This window comes from Cardiocondyla obscurior, linkage group LG06 (genome assembly GCF_019399895.1).
Source record: "Cardiocondyla obscurior isolate alpha-2009 linkage group LG06, Cobs3.1, whole genome shotgun sequence".
Taxonomy (NCBI): domain Eukaryota; kingdom Metazoa; phylum Arthropoda; class Insecta; order Hymenoptera; family Formicidae; genus Cardiocondyla; species Cardiocondyla obscurior.
In genome coordinates, this window is record NC_091869.1 from 2440995 (window position 1) to 2464149 (window position 23155).

Sequence of the window (23155 nt, forward strand, 5' to 3'; positions counted from 1 at the left end):
TTACGTCATGCATACGATTTCGAGTTCGAGTTTCTTAAAGTATAAAATTTGCTAGACATGACGCAGCGGTAAGTGAAACATTTTCAATAAATGACCGGAAATCGACCTACCGACCTGTTGCGTCGTAAGAGCATTAAAAACTCATGAAATAGAAAAAAGTAGTGGCACACAAACAAATTAACGAATTATTAATGTATCATGATTATTTTCAATCGCTCTTTTAATTTTCAATTAATATAAATCACTCTTGTTGTGTAAAGGAGAATAAAAACAACGTGTATAATTAGTAAAATGTATTTTAAATATTTCGTAAAAAGATATCAAGTACAAGAATAATTATTTTAAGCTTAATCAAGGCACTTTATATTTACAAGATAAATATAACGTTGATATTACACTAGTGACGATGGATGTATCGTTTACGTCCGCAATTTACAGTAAATTCTAATCCTAAAATGACACTTGCGATATTTTTATAATACCTCGATTTAACTCGGGACGAAAGAACGATCGAATAGTGTAACGCATTTGTAAGGAAGATAATAATTTACAACAAAAATATATAATATATCCATTGTAATCGACATCGTTCAAGAAATGAATACATAATAAGGCCATAATTGTATGTTATAATAAATGCAATCGCATAAATTGCTATACATTTTCAACAACTTTATCATTTTTCGTTTATCTTTATGCATTTGCATAAGGGGAAATTATATTTCTTGATGGATGACAATTAATTACAACGCGGGAGTTAAAGATCTGATCGAATTATAATTTTATTTCGCATTGTTAAGGCACGTAAGCATTCATACTTTTTATCACGCTTTCATATATTTTCTTTTTTTTTCTTTCTTTAAAAGTTTGCTAAAAAATATTTAATGTTTATTTCATCACTGCAACATCGTATATATTACAATATAATAGCGAATGATTACTTCCCTTCTTCGGCAGATCGTAATATCGCAAACAAGTAACACGGCATTCGTGCATAGAGAGATGTAATAATAACTCATACGTTAGTACATTAAATATTTCAAAATTTTCAGTATAAAAAGCTTATAAATATTAATATAACTTACCGCCTATGATTAGTTTAAGGCACTGTTATGTACAAAATTTTTTGATTGTGTCTCGCAGCATTAAAGTCGATTCACAGATCGATTGTATGTTAGGGTGTATCAAACGTGTAATAAAGTTAAAAACGAGAAAATAGCCAGAAACATGTAAAGCAAATTAACGCACGTAAACTCTTTTGATATAGATTTTTAATTAGTTTATATATTATTATATTCTAATTATATGAGTAGCTAATTAGAATATTTAATAAACTGTATTTTTTTTAATATGTCGATTCTTATAGATACACCCTACATCACCCGAGTGGAAATTGATTCCCACCGTTACCTAATAATTAGCTAGCCAATTCGTGGTTCATCTCGTGGCTATCTAGCAAAACCTTAAACACAAATACTGTAAAAGTGTAGTAAAATAGCGTATCAATGATGATATTAATAAATGAGAAATTGTCATATTTCATCATATGTGTAATGTACGTCACGGAAGTTACGCTTATTTATCTCAATTTCACAGTTTCGTGACAAACAGTTTCATATAAATACATTATCAATCATGTCCAAGATATAACTACATAATAATTAATTGTACTTGTGGTATAAATAGCCGAGAATAATAAGTATTTTCAATCTGGAAGCGCGTAACGTCATTGCTAAAGAAAATTGAAATATATTTTTCTGTTGATCTTTGAAGAAATAAACGAATGATTAGTTGAAAATCTGGCTATAAAAAATGGTATACTAATTTATGAAATTAATGTATAATGTTGTACAAATAACATATCTTTCAAGACTTAAAACGGTTTTAATAATTTGTTTTGAGCGAATTAATTTCTATAAAGTAAAAACGTTAAAAAAAGGCTTTTTAGATTTTTTTTTTTCACGTTCTGCTGGTACTTTCGAAAGACGAGGTATAATAAAACAGGTCCAGTTAGCGATACATGTATACGAAATAGTAAGTACGATTTTTCAACTTTTTCTACTGATCACAATATCGTTGATTAATCAGTAAATCTTCATCCAAGTCTAGTGAGATCATGCGAAATTCGATCGAGGCATATATTATAGTGGACTTGAAATTTTGTTGCAAATATCCGATCTTCCCTAATTGAAACCTGCAACTGAGAAAAAAATTTCATAAACATTAATACTCTATAGACATCAGTTCATTATTTATTATATTTGAATTATTATATAATCATTACTTTATTAAATTTATTAATAGAATTAATTTTTTTTTTTATACATGGTATTGCTCTAATTTTTTTTTAAGAATTAATTCCCATAGTTTGCAGCACTCTATACAGATATCGTATTTTTATAATAGACATTGAATGCTGTCTTTTATTATGGAATTTTGCAAATACGAAAATTGTCTTTCTCGTGGCAACCGTTATCCTATCCGAAATGTCTGTGAGCCCTTGTCTAAGATTTATATCGAAAGAAAACAGTTTCCATCACAATTTCGTGATCCTGGGAATAAGGGAGGGCAAAAAGATCCCGTCTATCCTCAAGGATCTTTTGTCCCGTTTCGCTATTGTGTTCCGTCACTCGATCGCGCGGATCCTCGTTTAGCCGTATTGGGGAAGAATTAAATTCGGAAACGGACGGACGAAACGTCGCGGACATCCCGTAGATTCCGGATATATCGTGGGAAAAAACGCATGTACAAATAATGTGGCAAATTCTCATTTTTCTTTGGAAGAAAGAAAGCATCGAAGGGCAAAGAAAGAACAGGAGAATAGTTTCGATTTATGAGAAAAAAAAGATGTTACGGAGATTCCTCCTTTTTACATAACACGTTGAATTAAAAAAAAAAGAAAAAACACTCTGTAGAAAGTGATTTATAATTTAAAAGCATATAAATAAAATTGTGAACAGCAATTGTATAAATTACAATCATTTTTTTTTTATTAAATAGAGTTTGAACAACGGCTGATTGATATTGAAATAAGTGGCATGATATTCGATGTAATATTCGGCATAATATTCGGTATAATACTTGGCATAATATTCGGTACAATACTTGGCATAATATTTGGCATATTATTCGGCTGAAGCGGCGAGAAAGAGAGAGAAAGAGGGACGGGCCGGCGGTGAGGAAAGAGAAGGGGGAAACGCGGGCGTACGTGCGCGCGCGATCTACGTTCCACCACTACCTTCACCATCTCTCTGTCCTTTGCTAGCGGTCGAGTGAGTCGCACGTCGCAGGAAACACGCTGCCCGTATCGGAAGTGATACGCAATTTCGTCGAACGCAGATCTACCCAGGCACGAGAATTACCTTCTCCCGTCCATTCTCCACGTGCGGAGAGTACCCGTAACCACTTCTCCTTTCCCTGAAGTAAGTTACATCCTCACTTATACCTTCGTATCTCTGAGGCGATCGCCTTAGCCTACAAATAACCGATTCAGGCTCGCCTCGATCATCCGCAGAGTAAATCGATCGAAGATTAAATTTCTCTGCTGCTGACGACAGTGCTGTCGGGCGTGAAATGTCCACACGGACCGCAGGAATATCGCGATTTCGGAAATTAGTCGGTCGGTCGAAGCTTGGTCGTAGTGGAGTTTGAGGGTCGCGATGTATCTAAGCATTAATAGTTCGCGGTACATTGAACACATCGTTTACTTTAATATCCGTTCTGCATTCTTTCGTACAATGATATACGTCGCGGCGCGAGCGACGTATGTACGTGGCCCGCGCGGTGTTCTCGTGAACATCTGGCCGCTTCGCATCAATGCGTCGAGTGCGTAATTAGCAAGTACGCGTATAAACAAACATCCTTTCGGGCAACAGAGAACATAGATCGCGGACGCAGGTAACGTGCGTGAGCCGCGCGGCCGTTGCATGCTCGCCGTGAAGAGCGATCATCGCCGGCATGTCCGGTGCGTAGTTAGCCGGTGTGTACGCGCTCTAAGATATTCCTCCGAGCAACGAGAAGTGTACAGAGATACCGGCGCGGGTGACGTCGCCACCTTACAGCGTTTACTGGCGGAGGCGGCGGGGACGACGGTAGGGTCAAGCGTGAAGTTGTCCAGGCTACTAGAACGCGTCGAAAAATAACCGTTCGTAAGTTAATTGATTTTGCGTCGGGAAGTAATTCGCTTCGCGGGTACGATCTCGTCACGGTGGGCGGGATGAATATCGGCAGTGCCGTGCAGAATCACGCGATTCAATAAATTAATTATTCGGGCTGTTTGCAGGCGGTCAAGGCGAGAAAGAAGACGGAGACTCGACATCCTAAGAAGAGGCTCAGCAATTTGAGAGGAGGAGAAGGCATTGGAGAGGAGGCACCGTGCATCAACGAAGCAATCCCAGGGTAAGCATCACTTTTTCTTAATGCAAAACTAATAGCATGTCATGATGGAATAATTTTATATTTAATCGTAGAGTCTCTACAATTAAATTCTATTTTTTTGTTACAGATCAACGCAGCCTGTATCCACCGTCATCATCGAACGTGCCGTCCCCGCCGATATTTGATCATACGAACCGTAGCCGGTTCGTCGGCGTACCGGGAGTGCCGTTAAGTATACGGACGTTAATTTTTTGATATACGTTTTTTTTTTCTTTTTTTATAACGCGGGATTGTAAAATCACGGTCGCGATTTTCGCGAATTTCTAGATCACAGAAGAAAGCCCCAACATCCTGAGAGGAGGAGGAGGCCTCGGAAAGGCATCCTGCGTCGTCGGAACAACCCCAGGGTAAGCATCATTTTTTTTTAACACAAAATTAATAGCTTATTATAATAGAAAACTTTATTTTTAATCATATATTTGAAATATTAATTAGAAACGCGTTAAATTTTTTTTTAAGACTTAATATTTGTAGCAGCATCTCTACAATTAAAATTTTATGTTTATTTGTTACAGATTAACGGAACTGAAAGTGCCATCACCGCCAATATTAGATTATACGAACCTTAATCGGTTCGTCGGTCGTCTCGAGAATATCGCTAACTATTCGGACGTCTTTTGGTATACGATTTTTTTGTTGAAACGCGAGTGTCGGACTGAATCGCGCGATAGTGTTCAATAATTAATTACCGCGTACGTAAAATCACGGTCGCGGATTTCGCGAGTTTCCAGTGCGCGGAAGGAGGACTCGACACGTCCCAACTGAGTGGAGGAGCAGGACCCGGGATGGGCATCCTGCGACGGCAGAGCAACTTATAGGTGAATATTAATTTTTTAAATAAATTTGCTAGCTTTTTACTTTATTATCAAATAATTTCATTTTTAATTTTATAATTAAAGAATCAATTAGAGACGCGTAATTTTTTTTTAAGACATATGATATTTTCAGTATCTCTATAATTAACATTTTTTAATTTTCTGTTACAGTCACCGGCAGCATCTTCAACTCTGCTGCTGCGCATCAACTGGTGAGTCACGCTTTTTTGTAATAAAATAAATTCGGGAGGGAAATGCATATTTCAAGCTAAAAAATTAAATAAAAATCTATGAGGTGAATGCACTTCTATTTAGCTAATGGAAAATAATCAACGATAAAGTAGAGGAAATAATTTACGTTTATGCAACAAGAAAATTGCGATAGCGTTAGCATTAAATTTTAATTAGTAACCCTTATACATTTTTTTATGTGCGTTATAAATTTATTACCCACCGATCACTCTTTAGTCAAACCGAGGTATGAGAATTTTTGGGAGGGCACGACATCATTTATAAACTAAAAGTCTTCCACGTATTGTACAGTTTAGTAATTCACGTAAGTGGTGAGAGATAAATTAAAAAAGATCTGCCGCGCCTGTACTTCTAAGATCTTAAGAACCAACGGAGTGTTTTTTGGGGAGGGAAGTATTCGTTGTCTTCTAAATCTGGAAATTCTCAAACTTATTTTCCCCTTATCTACTGGCCCTTTTCGATACCGTTTTGATAAATAAAAAGAGAGTGTATACTTTTTTAAGACTGCTGTTACATTTCAACTTTGAGAACGTATAAAATTTTACATCGTAAAGTTACAAAATTTATGAGATGGAAATAAGTTTCTCTGACTTTTTATCGAAACATGAAAAATACGCTGCGATAATTATAAATGCAGAACGCTGTAATAAAATTGATTTAAAAGAATTGAGAATTTAGCAGTATTGAAATCGGTTCCAAACCGTCACTGCCGTTTTAAAGTTGTCGCTCTGCCATGCTGGTAATGTTTATTGATAAGATAACATGTATGCGGGTTCCACCAGCATATTGTTCGTTGGATTTTTTGTTCTACGTACTAAATGTCCGTGAAATAAGTCGGAGGTAGAAAATGGCTACAACGCTCGTCATAAACTTCGTCACGCGTTTATTTCACAATGCAGTTTGTGCTAATTCGTTAGTCCCCGCTATATGTTAATTATAAAAGTAATTATTTATTCCCGTTTACTATAAAATACTTTACACGTTCCGTTATAAAAAAAAAAAGAAAAAACGCGATTTTCACAATTGTTTCTACTTTCCGTGCAAAGAATTTACATAATTACGATGAAAATAATTTATCTACTTTTATTTACTTTTGTTTCTTTAAAAAAGTAACTGGTAGATGTCTTTTGCCGTTGAAGGGCCCTCGAGAAAAATTCTCACGATTACATGAGCGCAGCACGACCGTATCTCATACCATATTTAATCTCTATAATACGTTTCAATTACTAAAGCGAGACGCGGCCATTACTTATTGCAACTTTCAGCCCGCGGCTCTTTCCGGCCACCCCTGCACGCGCTCCTACCGAGAAACTCTCGTGTCCGACGCGACGTTACGCCACTTCGATTAATTATCTTGATTACCGTGGATTATCCCGGGCTTAATTCGCGCGTAACGCATTTCCGTTATCGGTGTAATACGTTATTAAAAAACAAGAGGAGATTTAATTGAACTGGCCACGATTCGTGCGAGGGGGGACCAAGGGGGAATCCAGGCTCTCACCTCGCGGTTTAACACGGCGTTAAGACTCGGAGAGGCTCTCGGCGTTCCCTTCACCGGTGCCTGTATCCCCCCGCGTGTTCGGCGAATTAAAAGTGAGGAAGAAAACCGGCGTGGCGGTCGCACACACCAATATACGTAACCGGGAGCCGAGTAAGGAATTTATTAAATTAATTTGACGCGACGACGCATCTCGTAAACTTCGTAGATGACCTCACTTTATAATTGTCGAGAATTACTTGCCGGCCGCTCGTTCCAAGCCTTTGCGAGCCTAAAGTCTAAGACTCCTTGCGCTCCTTTGTACACTATGCCGTGGCCACGAATACGTTTCAGCGATAACTATATGTTTCCGTTGAGGAAAAAGTACGTGTCCACGTATTAAAAAGACGTTGATAAAATTTACCATCGATGGCGCGTTGTAAAGAAATCTGAAGAATAATTAAAGTAGTTCTACGTAGTCAGATTTTGAGTACGATAATTCCATGTAAGATATTTTACGGTCTACGATTCGGCTTTTGAAAATCGTTATGCCGCGCATATGTCAACGGCAAGTCAGTTTCAGTCGTCGCCCTTTAGTCGATCAACGTCTGTGCATCCAGTACTATATGTCGGGTTACATGTAAGGCACGTGGCCGCTACGCACGTTTCTAAGGAAACCACGATTTCTATTTGTGGCACGGCGACTGGTACCGCCCGCCAACTGATTTTTTTTTCTCCCACCCGGGTTAGAATCGAATGCATCGGTTATCGCTACTCCACGACCATTCCTCTTCTCTTTAGAAAATATTCTCGTTTCAAAATTGCCATATACAAGTTTTAGACATTTTTATACACAGTAAATAAAATTGATTAATTGATATTTGATAAAATTAACGACATTAAACGAAATTGAAAAAAATTTCTATTAAAAAAATTTTATTTTATTTTTTAATGTTTCTGATAAATGTCTTACAAATACATAATCGGTACCGATTACGAGCTTGAACGAATGTCAGTTTAAAGTTCCTCTAACATAAGTGGATATGAAAGAAGTAGCTCGATCGTGAAGCAAACATGTGTCAGATATCCATGAGAATTGATGACTGGCAATTGGAAACCAAAGAGATTGAGGAAGGTCTGGTTGCGAGATATTTCAAGAAGAATATCCAACATATGGCTAGACGTTCCCGCCACTTCCGTTCGTGGTTGCACGCTTTTAAGATGACACACCATGGCTCACCACCAGCCATGTGTCCCCCAAATTGCATACTACCGACCATTAGGGCTATTCTGACCTTCGATCGCAGGAATATGACAGACAAAACGGAACAAGAATCGCGCGACTAAATCGATTCGTTTTCTTTTTCTTTTTTTTTTTTTTTTATGAAGGGACTATTCAAGCATTGAAACATAAGCCGTCATATTTTGTAGATAATTCCGGAATGTTACTGTGTAAAAAAATTGTTTTTTTTTAATTATGATTAAGTAACAATACGTGTGATAAAGATTATCGAATGTCTAGAACATTTTTGTGCGTTATTAAATCATCATAAAAATTTGATCCGTTTCGAAATCTCTTTACCAGTATAAAGATTAGTATAAAGATTAGAGAAAAGAGAGGGTTCTCGTGATGTAATAAAAAAATGTAGAGGAGACGGTGACATCCAAGTGTCACGTCGGCACGTACTTCGCAAAGTGGTTAGATACGTAAAGTTTATTTTCGGGCTCGACACCGACGCAGCACGTGTTCGAAACGAAGCGCCGAACACGAGTTTCCACTTGGCGGCATTTCCGCGACGCGGGTATCACGTGTGCATCCTGAACGCATCGAACATGTAACTCGCGACACCCCGGCGAACGTCTATATTCGTGTTTCTTTTTTCGCAAAAAAAGAAAAAAAAAAACTTCCTTGTTATCGATCGTATCAAAAGCGAGAACAGTCTTTAACTAACGTTTTCAATTTTATTCATTCGAGATTGATAGTTAAAATAAAAAAAAAAAGAAACAAAAGGCAAATTATATGTTGTAATAAATTTTTTAATTAAATCCATTAAATAAAATAATTTTAAAAATAACAACAGCGATATAATAATATTTAAAAGACCTGCGTAACTCGCTATTGATTCATGGCCATTTCCTTCGCGTTTAAAAGTACATACGCGAGCCTTTCTTCAATTTATTGTCCTCGACCGGACTCCCGGGCTGAACGGGCAACTTAAGTTAAACTCGTCGGAAGCTTACCTATGGTTACACGTGCGTCAGCCGTTGCGTGTGCTGTTGATGGACGAGTCTTCCCTGTTCTTGTTCCCACCAGCTGACGACGTCCATGAATTCCCCTGTCTCAGTGATCTCCTGCTTATAGTAAAGGGCCCCGGAGAAGGTTTCTGGGCTGGTCGCGTAGATAGTCGTTGCACCCTCTTCACTGTCGCCGGCACCGCTGTAGGGCGATAAAATCTGCGGCTCCAGATTCTCCTCGTTTTGAGCGTAGTATTCCGAGGGTGGCGAGGCCACCGAATTCGGCGACAGTCTGGAGAAATTTTGTCCACCGGCCATAGTTCGCGGCTCCAAGTTTTCCTCGTCGCCTGCCGAGGACGCGTAGTAGTCACGTGGAGACGAAATAGTTGTTCGATTAGGGGACAATCTGCGAGAAAGAAAAATTAGTAAGGGAGAAAATTTAAAGAAATATTAATTTTTAATTATCATTAACATGCGACCGTTTATAATTATTTTATTAATTAAACTCTCACTCATTTACATTTCGCTCTTTTTTTAATCGTTATTTTATTTGAATCCAATTTACCTGGATAATATAATTTTCGATTTGGTCTCGTCCTCCTCGTCATCCAATTGTTCCCCCTCGTCGTCTTCTGCGGCAAGTACATCATCCTCGAGAACTAGTCTCTCGCCAGAGCCGTTATGCGTCGAAGAAATGACGCTGCTGGTTGGCGATGGGGCGCATTGTGTCCCGATAGCGGTTTTAGAATTATATTCAATGCCATCAGCCTCGGCCAGTAGCCTTTGAAGGCCCCTGATGTACTCCACAGCCATCCTAAGCGTCTCTACCTTCGATAACTTTTTACCCCTGTCTCCGTAACCCGCGGCAATGTGACTCGGAATGTGTTGGCGTAAAGTAGCGAATCCGTTGTTTACTTGCTTCACCCGATTTCTCTCCCTGGCGTTTCTTCGTGCGACAGCAACCGGCGGCGGTTGTCCGTTCTTTCCGTGCTTTTTTAATCTCGAGGGATCGTACGGAGGTAGCACCGCTGCGGAATTCGTTGAGCTTCCACCGCCGTTGCTCTTCGGTACTATCAACGTCGGCTGATTCCCAATAATATTGTTCTCGTTATCTTGCAACGTTCGCAGCAGCATTAGCTGTTCCTGATCGTTGCCGTTTAACTGCACTCTATTGCAAAACACAGTTACCCCCATGGTCGCCATAGTGCTTGGTTCAACGAGTGCTTTTCGGTGATACGATTCACTGAGAAGTGTTTAAAACGCGCAAACTATCATCGAAGCGCCGCGATATTGTTCCAAGCTGAAAAAAAATTAGTTACGCTTTTGTAAAGTTGACGTTATTGGCAATGTTTTAAATTAAATATTTAAAAATATATATATATTTCTTATTAGACTTATTAAAGAAAAAGAAAAAAAAAATACGCGAACGTACGATTTCATAAACAATTATATCTTAAATATTACATCGCACAATTTCCGTAATAATGCTGATTAAACGAACTGCGGCAGTAGACGCTAACTGGTCGATAAACGACACTAATGCTTGTGGAGGACAAATCTAATTGCTGAGCTTATAAATAAAACGTATCCTCTTGTCAGAGACAAAGGCGATTATCGATGCAGACATTGTAGACCGTTCGACGACGCCGCGATTGGGTATCAATTCAAATCTGGGTCAAACGTGCCGTGCCGCAAAAGACCGTTTATTGCGTATTTTGAGTAAAAAAAGGGAAAAGCGTTCTTTAAATTACAATAAACAACATCCGCAAATGTATTCTCAAAATAAATAATACATATTTCTAATTCTCAAACTTTCTTACGACTGTTCCTCTTACCGAAAGTTAACAGCGCGAAATAAAAATGCGTGAATATTTCGCTGAAGCCTTTTATAAGCTTATAGCTTCTTCTTTTGCTAACTTATGAAGCTGATGACCCAAACCGAGATCTAATTGTCTCGCTGCCGGTCGCCGCAGCTTAAGTAAAGCATGAGGTCACCGTCTATTCTTCTCAGCGACGGTCGTCGACTCCACGGAAATTATTATCGAAATCTTTCAAAACAAATCTGTCTTACGATGCATTATTAAAATATATTTTGATAAAAAAAAAGAAAAAAAAATGCTTCCGCGAAATATCGAATATCATAAACTTAGCAATGTGCTTTAATCACTTTTAATTATTCGTCCTCCGCTAAGTATTCGCCGGATTATTTTGGTTTAAAAATATATTTTAGTTTACTTTTAGTTAATCAGTTTCGAGCTACTGCTATTACTGGTGGACCAGTTCTTATTAAGCGCATTACCAAAGCTTCTCAATTGAGATTACTTACCGAAAGTCAAAGTGAAGCTCAATGAAAATGCTCTCGGAAAGCTCGTTCATGAACACAGATCGGTTTGGCCCTATGTATAACACGCGTTCACTCGACAAATACTTATATAAATAAATATTAATTTATTTTTTATTTATTTTTTTTTTGTTTCTTAATAAAACGTTTCACTGAGGAAAGAGAAAAATTAAAAGCATCCAGCTATTTTATCCGCGTCTGTCACTGATATCTTTTCGCGCAACGCTCTCGATTAAAGCACTATTCCTCTTTATTGAAACTTTGATCGATGTACCGCACGTTGCACTCGCGATTGGAAATATTAAGTTACAATTTCGACCGTGAACTCGATCTCGTTAACGGCAGACGTTTATGCCGTCCATTGTAAATCGTTGAACGGCGTAGACATTCGAATTGTTCCAAGATTTGTATTCAATGTCCAGATAAATTTCGTAATCTCCGTTTGAATTGTTTTGGCATAGTATTAGCGCAAAGTTGGCAGGAACTGTTTCTACATCGACGGCACACATATAACACTCTCAAATCGTATTACTTTCCCATAGAAAAATATTTCTTCATACGTCCGTACGTGAGAAAGAAAATCCTCCTCCTTTTTTTTTTTTTTTTTTTTTTTTTAAACTTAACTGCACTCGAGTAATTTGTTCAATTAATTTTTATTTATCAATACTCTTTACTCGTCACTCGCGACGGCCCATATGGCCAAGCGAAGGTACACTCTGGTCCACGTTGATTTACGAAACGGAGCGGTAACGGAACGGAAATATCGAGGGTGCCCTTAAAAGTACAAAGACCCCGTGAAACTAACTGGAGGCTCTCTCGCGTTCGTTGTCGCTGGAAGGGAGAGATCTTGACGATCACGCGTATCACTAGCACCTCTGTTCACCGATCGTGCCACCGTGGTATGCACTACATGGCGTCCGCTTGGAGAATGAGCGCGGACATCGATAGATGGGTTACGTTTCAGCATTTTGCCGTGGCCGCGCCGAGTTGGAGTCGCGGGGTTGGAGTGAGAAGGGAGAAGGGCGCCCGTCGTACAAGAGAGACCGGTACCGTAGAAAAGGGAAGAGAAAAAGAGAAAGAGATAGAAAATGGTGGGGACTTTCAGCACGCGCCGCAGCCCCTCGTTTCTTCGCCCCCGGAACTGAAAAAGGGGGACCGTGCGCGCCATATGCCGGGGGAGAAGAGAGCGTGTGCCGGTTATGCACTACGTGTGTGGGTCTATGGCCCAACAATAAATGCGTGGCGCATATTGGTCCGTGCATACGTGCATGCGTGCGTACCTTGGCCGCAATTACCGCTTCTTGTACCAGTAGCCTCGCCCGTGGAAGACTGTACGAAAGACAAAGTGATCTCGGTAATCTAATGCGTAATTGAACGGCGGCCGATATGCGATTAAAGGGCTCTATATTATTATGTACTTTAACCCTTATTGCCGTACGATGATATAACGCGTGCCGACAGCGGAGTAATATTATTAGGTGGTCACGTTTACGTTGTTACTCTACTTAGCGCCCGTCTCTATCCGGCGACTTCTACTTGCACGCAATATTATGCTCTGTTGGTCGTCAAGAGCCATTAAATCGTCTTATTTTAATTGGTACTTTGTAACAAGTTTCTTTTTTTTTTCTTTATTTTGAAATTGTTTCTCATGACATACGGAAAGGGTCGGGTAAACTTTTTATCAAAGCTATCATCTGCTTGTCGAGGGCACTCGTAAGGAACGAAGATTAGATCCTCGTGTTAGATATTTAATCGAACAAATGCGCCAAGTGCGCGTGCACTTTTAATGTTTTCGATTTGTAAAGAGAAAAAAGTTAAAAAAAAAAAAATAGAAATTTAATTTTACCTGGCACATTTTCTGGCTGCGGCAAAGAACAGGAAGAGCCACGCTCGCTCGTCACGTCGCGGAAGTTTCGTGTTTCGGGGCGGTGCTCTCGTGAGAGTGACACACCAAGTGCAAAATATAATTTTTGTTCGAGAAAATAAAAAGAAACCCCGGTTCTAAAATCGTCTGAGCGGATATTATCTAAAAAAAAGTAAAAAAATTATTAGGCCTTGAAATTTGATATTATTTGTAATTTTTTTAGAAAATGACAGAAATCTCAAATGCACAAAATTAATTTTTACTCCGGAATAATATAAAGTCGTTGCAGTTGAGCTACGGAAAATGTACAGTGATTGAGTTGAATATCGAATCAGAGCGTACCTAACTAATTTTTATGCGCATACGTAAATTACAATTTAGGAAGCAACCGCGATAAAAAGCTTTTCATGCCGAGGGGGGGGCTGTGCTGATTATGCCTGAGGGAATGGAGGGTTCAGTAGGATTCGACCTAGATCTAGTCTGCGTTTGTGCACCCAGTCCCTAAACCGACCGTACGATTAGGACGAAGGCCCGAATTTATAATATAATACATTATGCAAACTGGGGCTGTGCCCACCAAACCTCGCGCGCAGAATTTTAATTTTAGATCGGCGAAACGTACAGTATTATTTATCAAAATGCCATTAATGTCTGAACTTTAAAGTATTACACGTATCATAAACTCGAATGAATTTTCTTTAATAATCTCTCCCACAGTCGACGTTCTTGCGGCGTAAAGGAATAAAATAAACTGTGATTTTTCCGTAACAGCTGGGAAAAATCTGTTTATGGGAATAACGCGGTATGGCGTTGTCGTTTTTCCATATGCGGGAAAGATCCTCTTCTCTCGTTGAGGATTAACGCGATTCGTGTGCGAACGGTTCGCACGTGACACCGATTAGTCCTCGGAAGCGCTTAAGACGATGATTTATGAAATTTTTTTTAGAGGGATTTTGCTCATTATTTTCATTAAAAACGGTAAAGGATCGATCTTTCCATATGACGCTCGTTAGCAACGACGGGGTATTTCCTTCTCGGGGTAAATTAAAGGAAGCGGCCGTCCGATGCCGGGTTACTTTCCGCGTAATGTACGATCGGAATTCGCGCATAACACGATGTAAGAAAAGTACGCGCGAGGGTGTCACGCGGAGAATATAAAGCGGCATATATGTGTGCATTCGCTCGTTGTTGCCCGACCGTAGCGCCTAAGTGTCGCGTCTTATCGCGCGTTAAACGTGCGTAATTCAGCGATTATCATTGCATGGGGCAACGTATGTCGGTCGCTTGCCGTTTAAGCTCGACGTCAAACCAGGGGCTGGGTCCGAAATTGCGGTGCGCGCGCGATCGAACCTCCGTAAAGTTCCCGGATATGTTGATCCGGCGGTTGAATCGCGAACGGACTCGAGTATTTCCAAAGAGCCACGGCGAACGAGGCTCTTTGCATGCGCGCGAGAAAGGGGAGAAAAAACGGCACACCGTAGCGTAGAATGATCTGATCCGGATTTACGTATCCAGACGAGGCAGCGCGATCGGCTTCCCCCGCGTTCCCACCGCGGCACGTATATCACGTAGGTTTCGGTATTATCGAGCGGCGCATCGATGCCGCTCGCGACCGTCCGACTGATAAGTTTACAGGCTCATCCGGGGGCATTATGCGTCGGAGAAGATCGCCAACAATGGGAGGCTCGGTGGGGCCCCACGGCGGTCCCCCTCGTTCCCTCGTGCATAATCCCCACGAGCACCTCTCTCGTGAGACCACGCCGAGGCGTGTGCGCCCCCTCGGTGCCCCTCGGCACCGGGAGATTAAGGTTCCTTTCGTGAGGGTCGCCGCTCTATATATTTCGTTATAAATTCGGCTGCGAATTCTCCTTCACCGCGGCTCGGTTATATTGGCAGTCCCGGTCGCGCTCTACATGGACCATCCCCGACGTTCCCCGTCTAATTTCCCGCGTTTATTGTTAGAGGATAACCGTCGAGGTTATTGATGGCCATATTATTGTGACAATGCAATGCCTATTTGATCGCACTACCGTGGCGGAACGTCGTCATCTCTTTCGCCTTGCGCGCAGCGGCGGGTGCACCCCTTAGCTTTATTCATTTAAATTCTTATATTTTATATAGAGTTTTGCTTCAATTTCGCTTTCAGTCTCGTTGTTCTCGTACCGATCGCGAGGTAGATTAAACGGAATAAAAAAAGAAAGTTATTGTCTATGTTCAAGTATTGATCGTAAAATACAGTCTAGTTGCGGGTCGCTGTAGGTCGCCGCCTGGTACCAACGTGACTCGTTCTTCCGGTGCGATGGGGTCGAGCAATGAGTCCCTCGATTCACGATTATCGGTCAAGTCGAGCCCGGCGAGCGGGGGCAAGTTTAACGTGTAAAATTTGTACGGCCTGATGCGCCGCGGGAGCCCACGTGCTTAAAAAGCGCTTATAACCCGACTAGTGCTTCGGGCTTCCTCCGCGTTAAGCAAACTGCCGAAGAGGCAGTCGACAGCGGTGGCGGAGTGTAAGGGGCGAGAGGGATGGTATGAGTAGGAGAGGTGGCGGCGATGGGGAAGCAGGGAGTAAAACGAGGCAGAAAGGGGGTGGATCACTGCGGGCCCTTTGTCACGACGCGTGCCCTTGCACGTGTGCACGACCAATGCCTACGCACTTCTGTTACGCACCATGCTTCGTTGCAGGGGCGGATTTCGAAGTTATAAATTCAAACGGCAACGTTTCAAAGTCATGAGTCGCACCTTCGTTCCATATTTTTTTTCTGTTATTTAATTACCGTTCCTCGATCAATTTGATCGAAAGTTGATTAATTCAAAACATTTAATCAATTTTAGATACATTTAATCGATTACCTTAAAAATATGATTATTAAAAAAGAAATGTTATTTTTAAAATACGTACGTTCATAAAAATGCAGAGGAAATTGTAATATCTTGGTGCTGTTTTTTCGCCGACACGTAAAATGTATAAAATATCCTTGCTTCTTCATCGTCCCGACCCTGAATCAAGGCGCACTTACGCTTTCCTATACAACTCGTCCTACGTGCCTACGTAGGTGCGTTCTATTCAACTACGAAAGGTAATTCTACTCCCTTTTTTTTTTTTTTTTTCTATCGAGCCCACCCTGCCACGAGCTGAGCTTTACAATGTGCAAAATTATACGATCAGCCTGCTCGATCTACCTCTTCCCTTCCCCTACGTTTTGCGCTGACTTCGCTCGAATTTGTCGATTGTAAACGATACCCGTGTGTTTTCGCGCAACGTACAGAAATGCATTTGGCATCTAATTTCCCCCCTTGCGCGCGAATTTTTTTTAAGGAAACACTTTTCTCCTCGCGCCATTAAGAATTGAGATAATCCAGGCCGTTTCGATGATAAAAGACTCGGAGGCGCAAAAAGTCCAAGCCGTTTCCTGCTCCGGTATTCGGGGGCTTCCAAGGGGCGCAGAAAAGAGCCGAGAAGAAATCTTTTTTCTCTCTTTTCTCCCCCTCCCCTCTTTTTTTTTTTTCTTTTTTTGCCACACGTAGTCCGTTCAACTCGCGCAGAAACTAATCCGTAGCGCCGATGGATCTCACGGTCCTCTTTTTTTTTTTTTCTACCGACCCTCGGCGAAAGTGCCACCGCGACGTTCTTACGCACATCGCTTCGCCAAACTCCGAATGACGCGACCGCTCGCGACAAGGAGCCAACTGTCGCGTTCTCCAAGGATACGCGGCGATGATAGTAATCAAATGGCTGTCAGCGCGGCGGTTTCCTCCCGGAAACAGCCATATGTATCCCTCTTGCAACGTGCTCTTGTCTCTTGATGCCGCGTCGATCATAAATGTTTTTCGCTATTTGGACCGGTGAACTCGGTGCACGTATCAATATCATCATTATCGAGAAAAATCGTTTGATCGCAGGGAACTGATATATAAACCTAAATTTTTTTTTCACGTATCAATTCTGCGCATAAAATAATATAACTTGTACCTTTATACCTAATACCGCATTTGAAGTACGTTAAACGCCATTTGAACCGGTCTCTTTTTCCCACAGTCCGCCTACAGTCGTTATAGGCAAAACCCATTGTTACACATTGTATAATTGTACGTTATTACAATCAATAATTAGCTTGAAGTAAAAAAGAGAAAAAAAATATATATATAAATAGAGATAATTACTAATGCGTCGCGATGACCGACTCGTTTCGATTGTTATCGAGGAAGCGCGTGTGCGTTACATGTAACTTACAACCTCCGACCTACAGGGACAGGCATAGAGAGTGCAAGAAGGAGGCTTCTGTGCGGCTCGAAGTCGCGTGGCCGAAGCGTGGCTGCGATTCGCCGTCTTCGTTTAACGCGTCGGTTGAAAGGAACCGGATGACGGGAAAAGGGACAGTAGATACGCGCGAGCGACGGCGCGAAAGGGACGCTCGACAAGAGCGCACTTCGCTCGTGTGCCCGGAACGAGTGACGTGGGACCAGCTGCGCTTTGGGGTGCCCGCTCCGTCCGCTTCGAGCTCGCGCGCGAACGGGATTCTCGTTCGTTCGGTCCGCGTCACAATGCAACGATCGCCGACGTGTCGTGTTTTCCTCTTCGCTTTAAAGGGAACGAGACAATCCTGCCGGAGACCGACCGCACTCTTTCTCTCTTCTTTTGGCCATTCAGGCCGATCGGGGCACGCGCGTTCTTTAACCCCGCGTCTCCCGCGAATTCGCAATTTCCCTGTTAGCGGAGATTACGCTTGGTCAACGTAAAACAAAAAACAAAAAAAAAAAAAATAAAGAAAAAAATAAAAAAAAGGAAAAGTAAATAAAAATTGACATGCAAGACGCCGGAGAATTGTCGAGCGTTGTCCCGAAGGTGGACAGGTTTCTCTCTAATTAATTTGCTGGATTTTCACTTCTTTTTCGCGGAGGGAAAATGTGGCCGCGACATAATCGACGCGCGTTATGGAATACTTTGAGACAGATAATTACGAGGGAGCGAAGAGATATTGATGCCGCGCGCGCCGGCGGACAGACAAAGCTTTGAGAAATTAATATCGAACGGGAATGAGAGCGGCTGATTGACAGTGATTCCGAAACTTTTTACCTGACCGGTCGACATTCGTTAATGAAATGCATTTACGTTGTGACTTGCAGATCTCGCGACGCGATGTAACGCAGGTGAGAGTAACCGATTTTGCACCTGGAGGGCATCGCGAAATTGAGCAACATGAAATATCGATCGTACGTCGACGCGGATCGACATTCGTTGCAACAATGTGTAAGCCGGGATGATTAATTAATTAATTAATAAGCCGGCGAGCAATACGCCTGACGACTTTCTCATGTCATAATGTTACGCGCTGGAAACTTTTCAATATACTTATAAATAAATAGCGTTACAAGTGAGAGAATAACCTGAGTTTCGTTGCAAATAAAAAGCGATTGATGCTAAAATATGACTATCTTTGCAAAACCTTATTTAATTAATTAGTAAAAAAAAAAGGGAATAATATATAATTGAATAGATTAAGCTTAAAATACATAAAAGAGGTAATTAAAAATTTTATTTTTTTCTTTTTGCTACATGTATCAGGATAAATTTTTAGTGATTACGAACACGTGTTAAGAGTCTGCTTCTACAAATAAAAACGCATGAGCAGTCGTGCGGTACCAAAGGGCCCGGAACAAAATCAAAACGCTGCCGGGTTGCGTTCGCGCCAATGTCAGCCAACCCCTCGGGGCTCGATTTTCCATCCCCCTACATTTTCTAATTACGAAAACACTCGTTTCCTCGGACATTTCGGGGGAGGTGACGGGGTTCGTTTCCGACTTCCTCTCGTTGGGCAGACAGTCGGTTCCCGGTCTCGGACGAGCGATTCTCTTACGGCTTGCGGCCCCGACATACGCGGGGTATAACATATGCGGGCAGATGGTTTCTGTTCCCCTCCGTGCCCCACTTACCCCCGGGCCCCTCTTATTCCTGCTCCGTTGCCTCCCCGCACCGGCTCCCTGGTACATTCGATTTCTGGCTTCCCCTCTTCGTGCCGCGCCGCGTCTAAGCGGCGACCCGAGCCAAAAAAGCTTGGGGCACCCTCTACGAGCGCGCGAGTACTCTTGCCTGTTGCCCACCCCAAAAATATCCCGAGACTCATCCAACCACCCTGCGCGGCGCTCATCAATAACGTGCGCAGTGGTTCTCTCCCCGCGAGTCCCAACCACTTGTGGAGTCGCAGCCGACGACACGTCGCTAATTTTAATAAAACGCAATTATTACACGTTTATCTTTATTTATATGATATTCTTAAAACATCATTTAGATAAATTTATAAAACGACGCTGACGTCTCTATTAACATTATCAGGGTTTAGCGAAACTTGTATGTATATTAGCAATTAATAATTATCGCATTTCGATATGTTGGATACTCGATCGGATTCGCAAAGTTCTCAGTGCCGCCGAAACCTGACTCGAGAATCAATTGATCCGCCGCTACGTAACACGTCTTCCGTCGTGGAGAGCGTTTTGTGAGGTTCGGGCAACCTTACACACGTGAGAGAGAGCCGCGCAGGAGAGGTGAATTTTAGGGGTGGATTCAGCTCCGTGGCATGCGACGCTATTCTTTTGTGCCTTCGACCCCAGCGGGGCCGACACTGCCTCTCGCTTCTCTCTTTCTCTTCTCTCTTCTCTTCTCGATTGCCGTGCACCTCTTTTCTTCTCTCGTCCCTTCGTCTCTGCCGTGACCGCGCTCGTGCGCGAGGGGTGCAACCCCGCAACCCTCCGTCTATCAGGGCAAGCGCCTGCACATGCGTGTTCGCACGCGAGGACAACGGATCTCATATTGTATTTTACGTCGGGAAAGCGCGCGAGTAAAAACTGTCGTGTCGCTTAATATATTCGCGGCCGTGCTAACGAGTGCCTGTGATTTATCGACATCGCCAAGCGACCCCGCACCAGTCTCTTGTCATCGTCGCTGCGTTGCACCAAGCACTTGACGTAGGAAAAAAAACGCATCTCGCATACGCGAAATAAGGAAATGATTTGGAGAAGCAGCTTACGTTTTCTTTTTTTTTTTATATTAATTTTTGAAAGCTCCTTTTCTTTCTAAATTCTCAACGTTCGCGTTTTCCAAGCTGAGATTCAGTTGAAAACACCCAAGCGATTCTTTATTCCTCGAAGATCGGGATGGGGTCCTTGTTAATTCGCGTAACTCCAAGCAGTCGGACGAGGGGGGTTGTACGCTCCGTTGAGAACCTCTGACGTCGCCGGGCAGTATCAGTGCAGTTATTCCGGATCACGGTCTGTGCGTATCGGTCCCCGGGTTCTCGCCGGGGACGACATATGCCACCTGAATGCCGAAAATCAGGGGGGAGCAGTCAGGTTTCTGGATCGAGTCGAAATTCGGGGATGCAAATAGAGATTAGCCATTGCTGACACGCCGCGCCGGCTCACTCTCACATACACAACGCCGCATATGTGCGTGCGCCTGCATTAGTCGCGTATATATGCATACATAATTTATCGTGCCACGCATCGATGTAGGGTCCGGGTGTCTGTATTGTCAAGGAACGCGGTGGCCACTTCGACACAATTGTTACGGTGCATCGCACACGCACGTATAGGCGCATAAATTGCGAATTTGGTATTTTTTTTTTATATATTGTATGCACCGCTTCACTAAGGGTACATATAATACGCTAGGTGCAGTGTTACGATTACAATAGAATTATTATTATTACTTATTTGCATCGTCGTCGTATTTTATCGGCGTATGTTCTCTTAGTTACAAATTATTGGGATTATTTATCAGGCTTGACGTCACGAGTCTCGCATATCATTTATCGGCGGTCTAGCGGGGGTACGCGGTTAACGGAGCTCAAAGACATAAATATAAAAGATCGAGAAGCGATTATTATTTTTTTTTATTTAGCGCACACCGCGAACCTTCACTTGAGCGAATAAAGAAAATCAATTTGCGTACATAAATGCGTTTATTACTTTTCGCCGCGTAATGGAGCACCGGTAAGCGCAAGTTTGCAGTTGCGTAACGCATGGTTATTAAAAAAAAAAATGTATTGAGTACAGAAAAAGAAGGGGAATGAGAAGAAGTTGAAAAAAAATGTTTATCGAGGAATGTCAACGAAAGCAACTCGTAAGAAATTTTTACGACGCCAATTCTTTAGGATAATAGGTTCTGCGACGTAGTGAAAAAGAAGGAGAGAAAAAGACAGAAAAAAAAACATTCCAATCGTGGAAATAAATCTCCATATCTGACGTGAAATGGAACACTTTGGCACTTTTCTGCTGGAAGCTGTGGATGAATGTCGCCGCCGGTGGAGAACCGAGAGGGTGGGTCGAGGCGCGGAAAAAGGAACCCGATGATTTCTACTTTGCTATGAAAGAAGTTGCGGACTACCGAGAGGATGGGCCCGGGGGATAAACGAACGGGGAGGATAGATAAAAAGAAGAATGAAAGGAAGATGAAGACTGGATGAAGAAATGGACCCGTCCTCGGATGGCACAGGGACCGTCTCAAATCCGTTTCTTTGAAGAAGTTTTCTCGTAGCGGTGCAGCCTCTTCTTCTTCGTTCATTCCCCTCGCCGGACTTTTTTTCGGGTTTTGATGAAGGAAAGGGATGGTCCCGTGCAGTTAATATCATCGATTAAATATAAATTGTTGTTCTTGAAAAATGCGAGACTCGGAGCACGAAATAACGTTTATTTTATAAGATCGTCAATATGTTTACGAAATTTGCAAAAATAATTTATGTCGCGACAAATTTGTTATAATAACACTGCCAGATGATAAAATCAATCGATAAGTATTTTTTTTTGTAATTTCTGTTAATATTTTCGATTTTTCTTTACGTCTATGACAAATCGCGCCGGTGGTAAACTCGGTAGCAAACCGCAAAGGAGAGACCTTAAGGTCAATGTACAGCCAAAGGTTTGGTCGCCGATCAGGTTCTTTTGTCCGTTTTAATCCGCAAAGACGTTGCTTGCGTAGCTGTGCCAACTTTCATCCGTCGGCTACCGATTTTGTTGACTCGCCTAAAATGTGAAAGCCTTACGAAATGGATAGAAAATCGGATTTGACTATACATATGTAATTCTTTTTCTTTAGTTTATTTCTATTTTCAATTTTATTTTTAACTGAAAATATATATAAAAATTACCTAAACTAAAAATACTCGTGAAAAAAATTAAGTAAAATAAAAGCCGAAGAAAGTAATTGTGCTCAGTATATTGTAAGACATTTTCGATAAATGTGCAAAATAATCTTTATATCAATCTGCCTTCTTTCGAGAAAACTGCAACGTAATGGTTTGATAATAATTGACTCTCGGACGATGTTGCAATTCGAGGTCTGCCGTAAGATTTAAGTCTCGAGGATATCGGGCGATTAGCGCTTCCTGTCTGCGGCAACCGCGAGTTAGCGAGTTGCCGGCACGCGTCCAGGATTCGCCGAAGTCAGACTCGCGGGGCCCGCACGGTCAGGAGAAGCGGTCGAGCGAAGGGAGCCCGGGGAGGGGGCGGAAGGGGGGTGGAGAGGGAAGGGAGACAGGTGCATCGCACCGCCAATTATATTTCGGAAGGGAAAAAACGAGTGGTGCGTAAAAACAGGAAAAAAGTCTGAAGGCGCGCGCACATACGCACGTGCGAGAAGGAGAAAAGGGGGAAAGGACCGGGGGGCCCAAGCAAGCGGGGGAGAGTAGACGGAAGAGAGGATAGACGGGGATATCGAAGAGAAAGATGGTAACGCCGGT

General features: G+C 41.9%; 1 protein-coding gene across 1 annotated transcript; it reads right to left on the reverse strand.

Moving 5' to 3' along the window:
- Positions 1-280: 280 nt before the first annotated feature.
- Positions 281-12497, reverse strand: LOC139103284 (uncharacterized). Its single transcript, XM_070657784.1, has 4 exons — positions 11543-12497; positions 9782-10516; positions 9223-9622; positions 281-2200 (listed from the first exon to the last, which is right to left on the reverse strand). Exons 2-3 carry the CDS (start codon positions 10417-10419, stop codon positions 9229-9231), a joined length of 1032 nt encoding a protein of 343 aa, XP_070513885.1. The 5' UTR covers positions 10420-10516; positions 11543-12497; the 3' UTR covers positions 281-2200; positions 9223-9228.
- Between the last annotated feature and the right edge of the window lie 10658 nt (positions 12498-23155).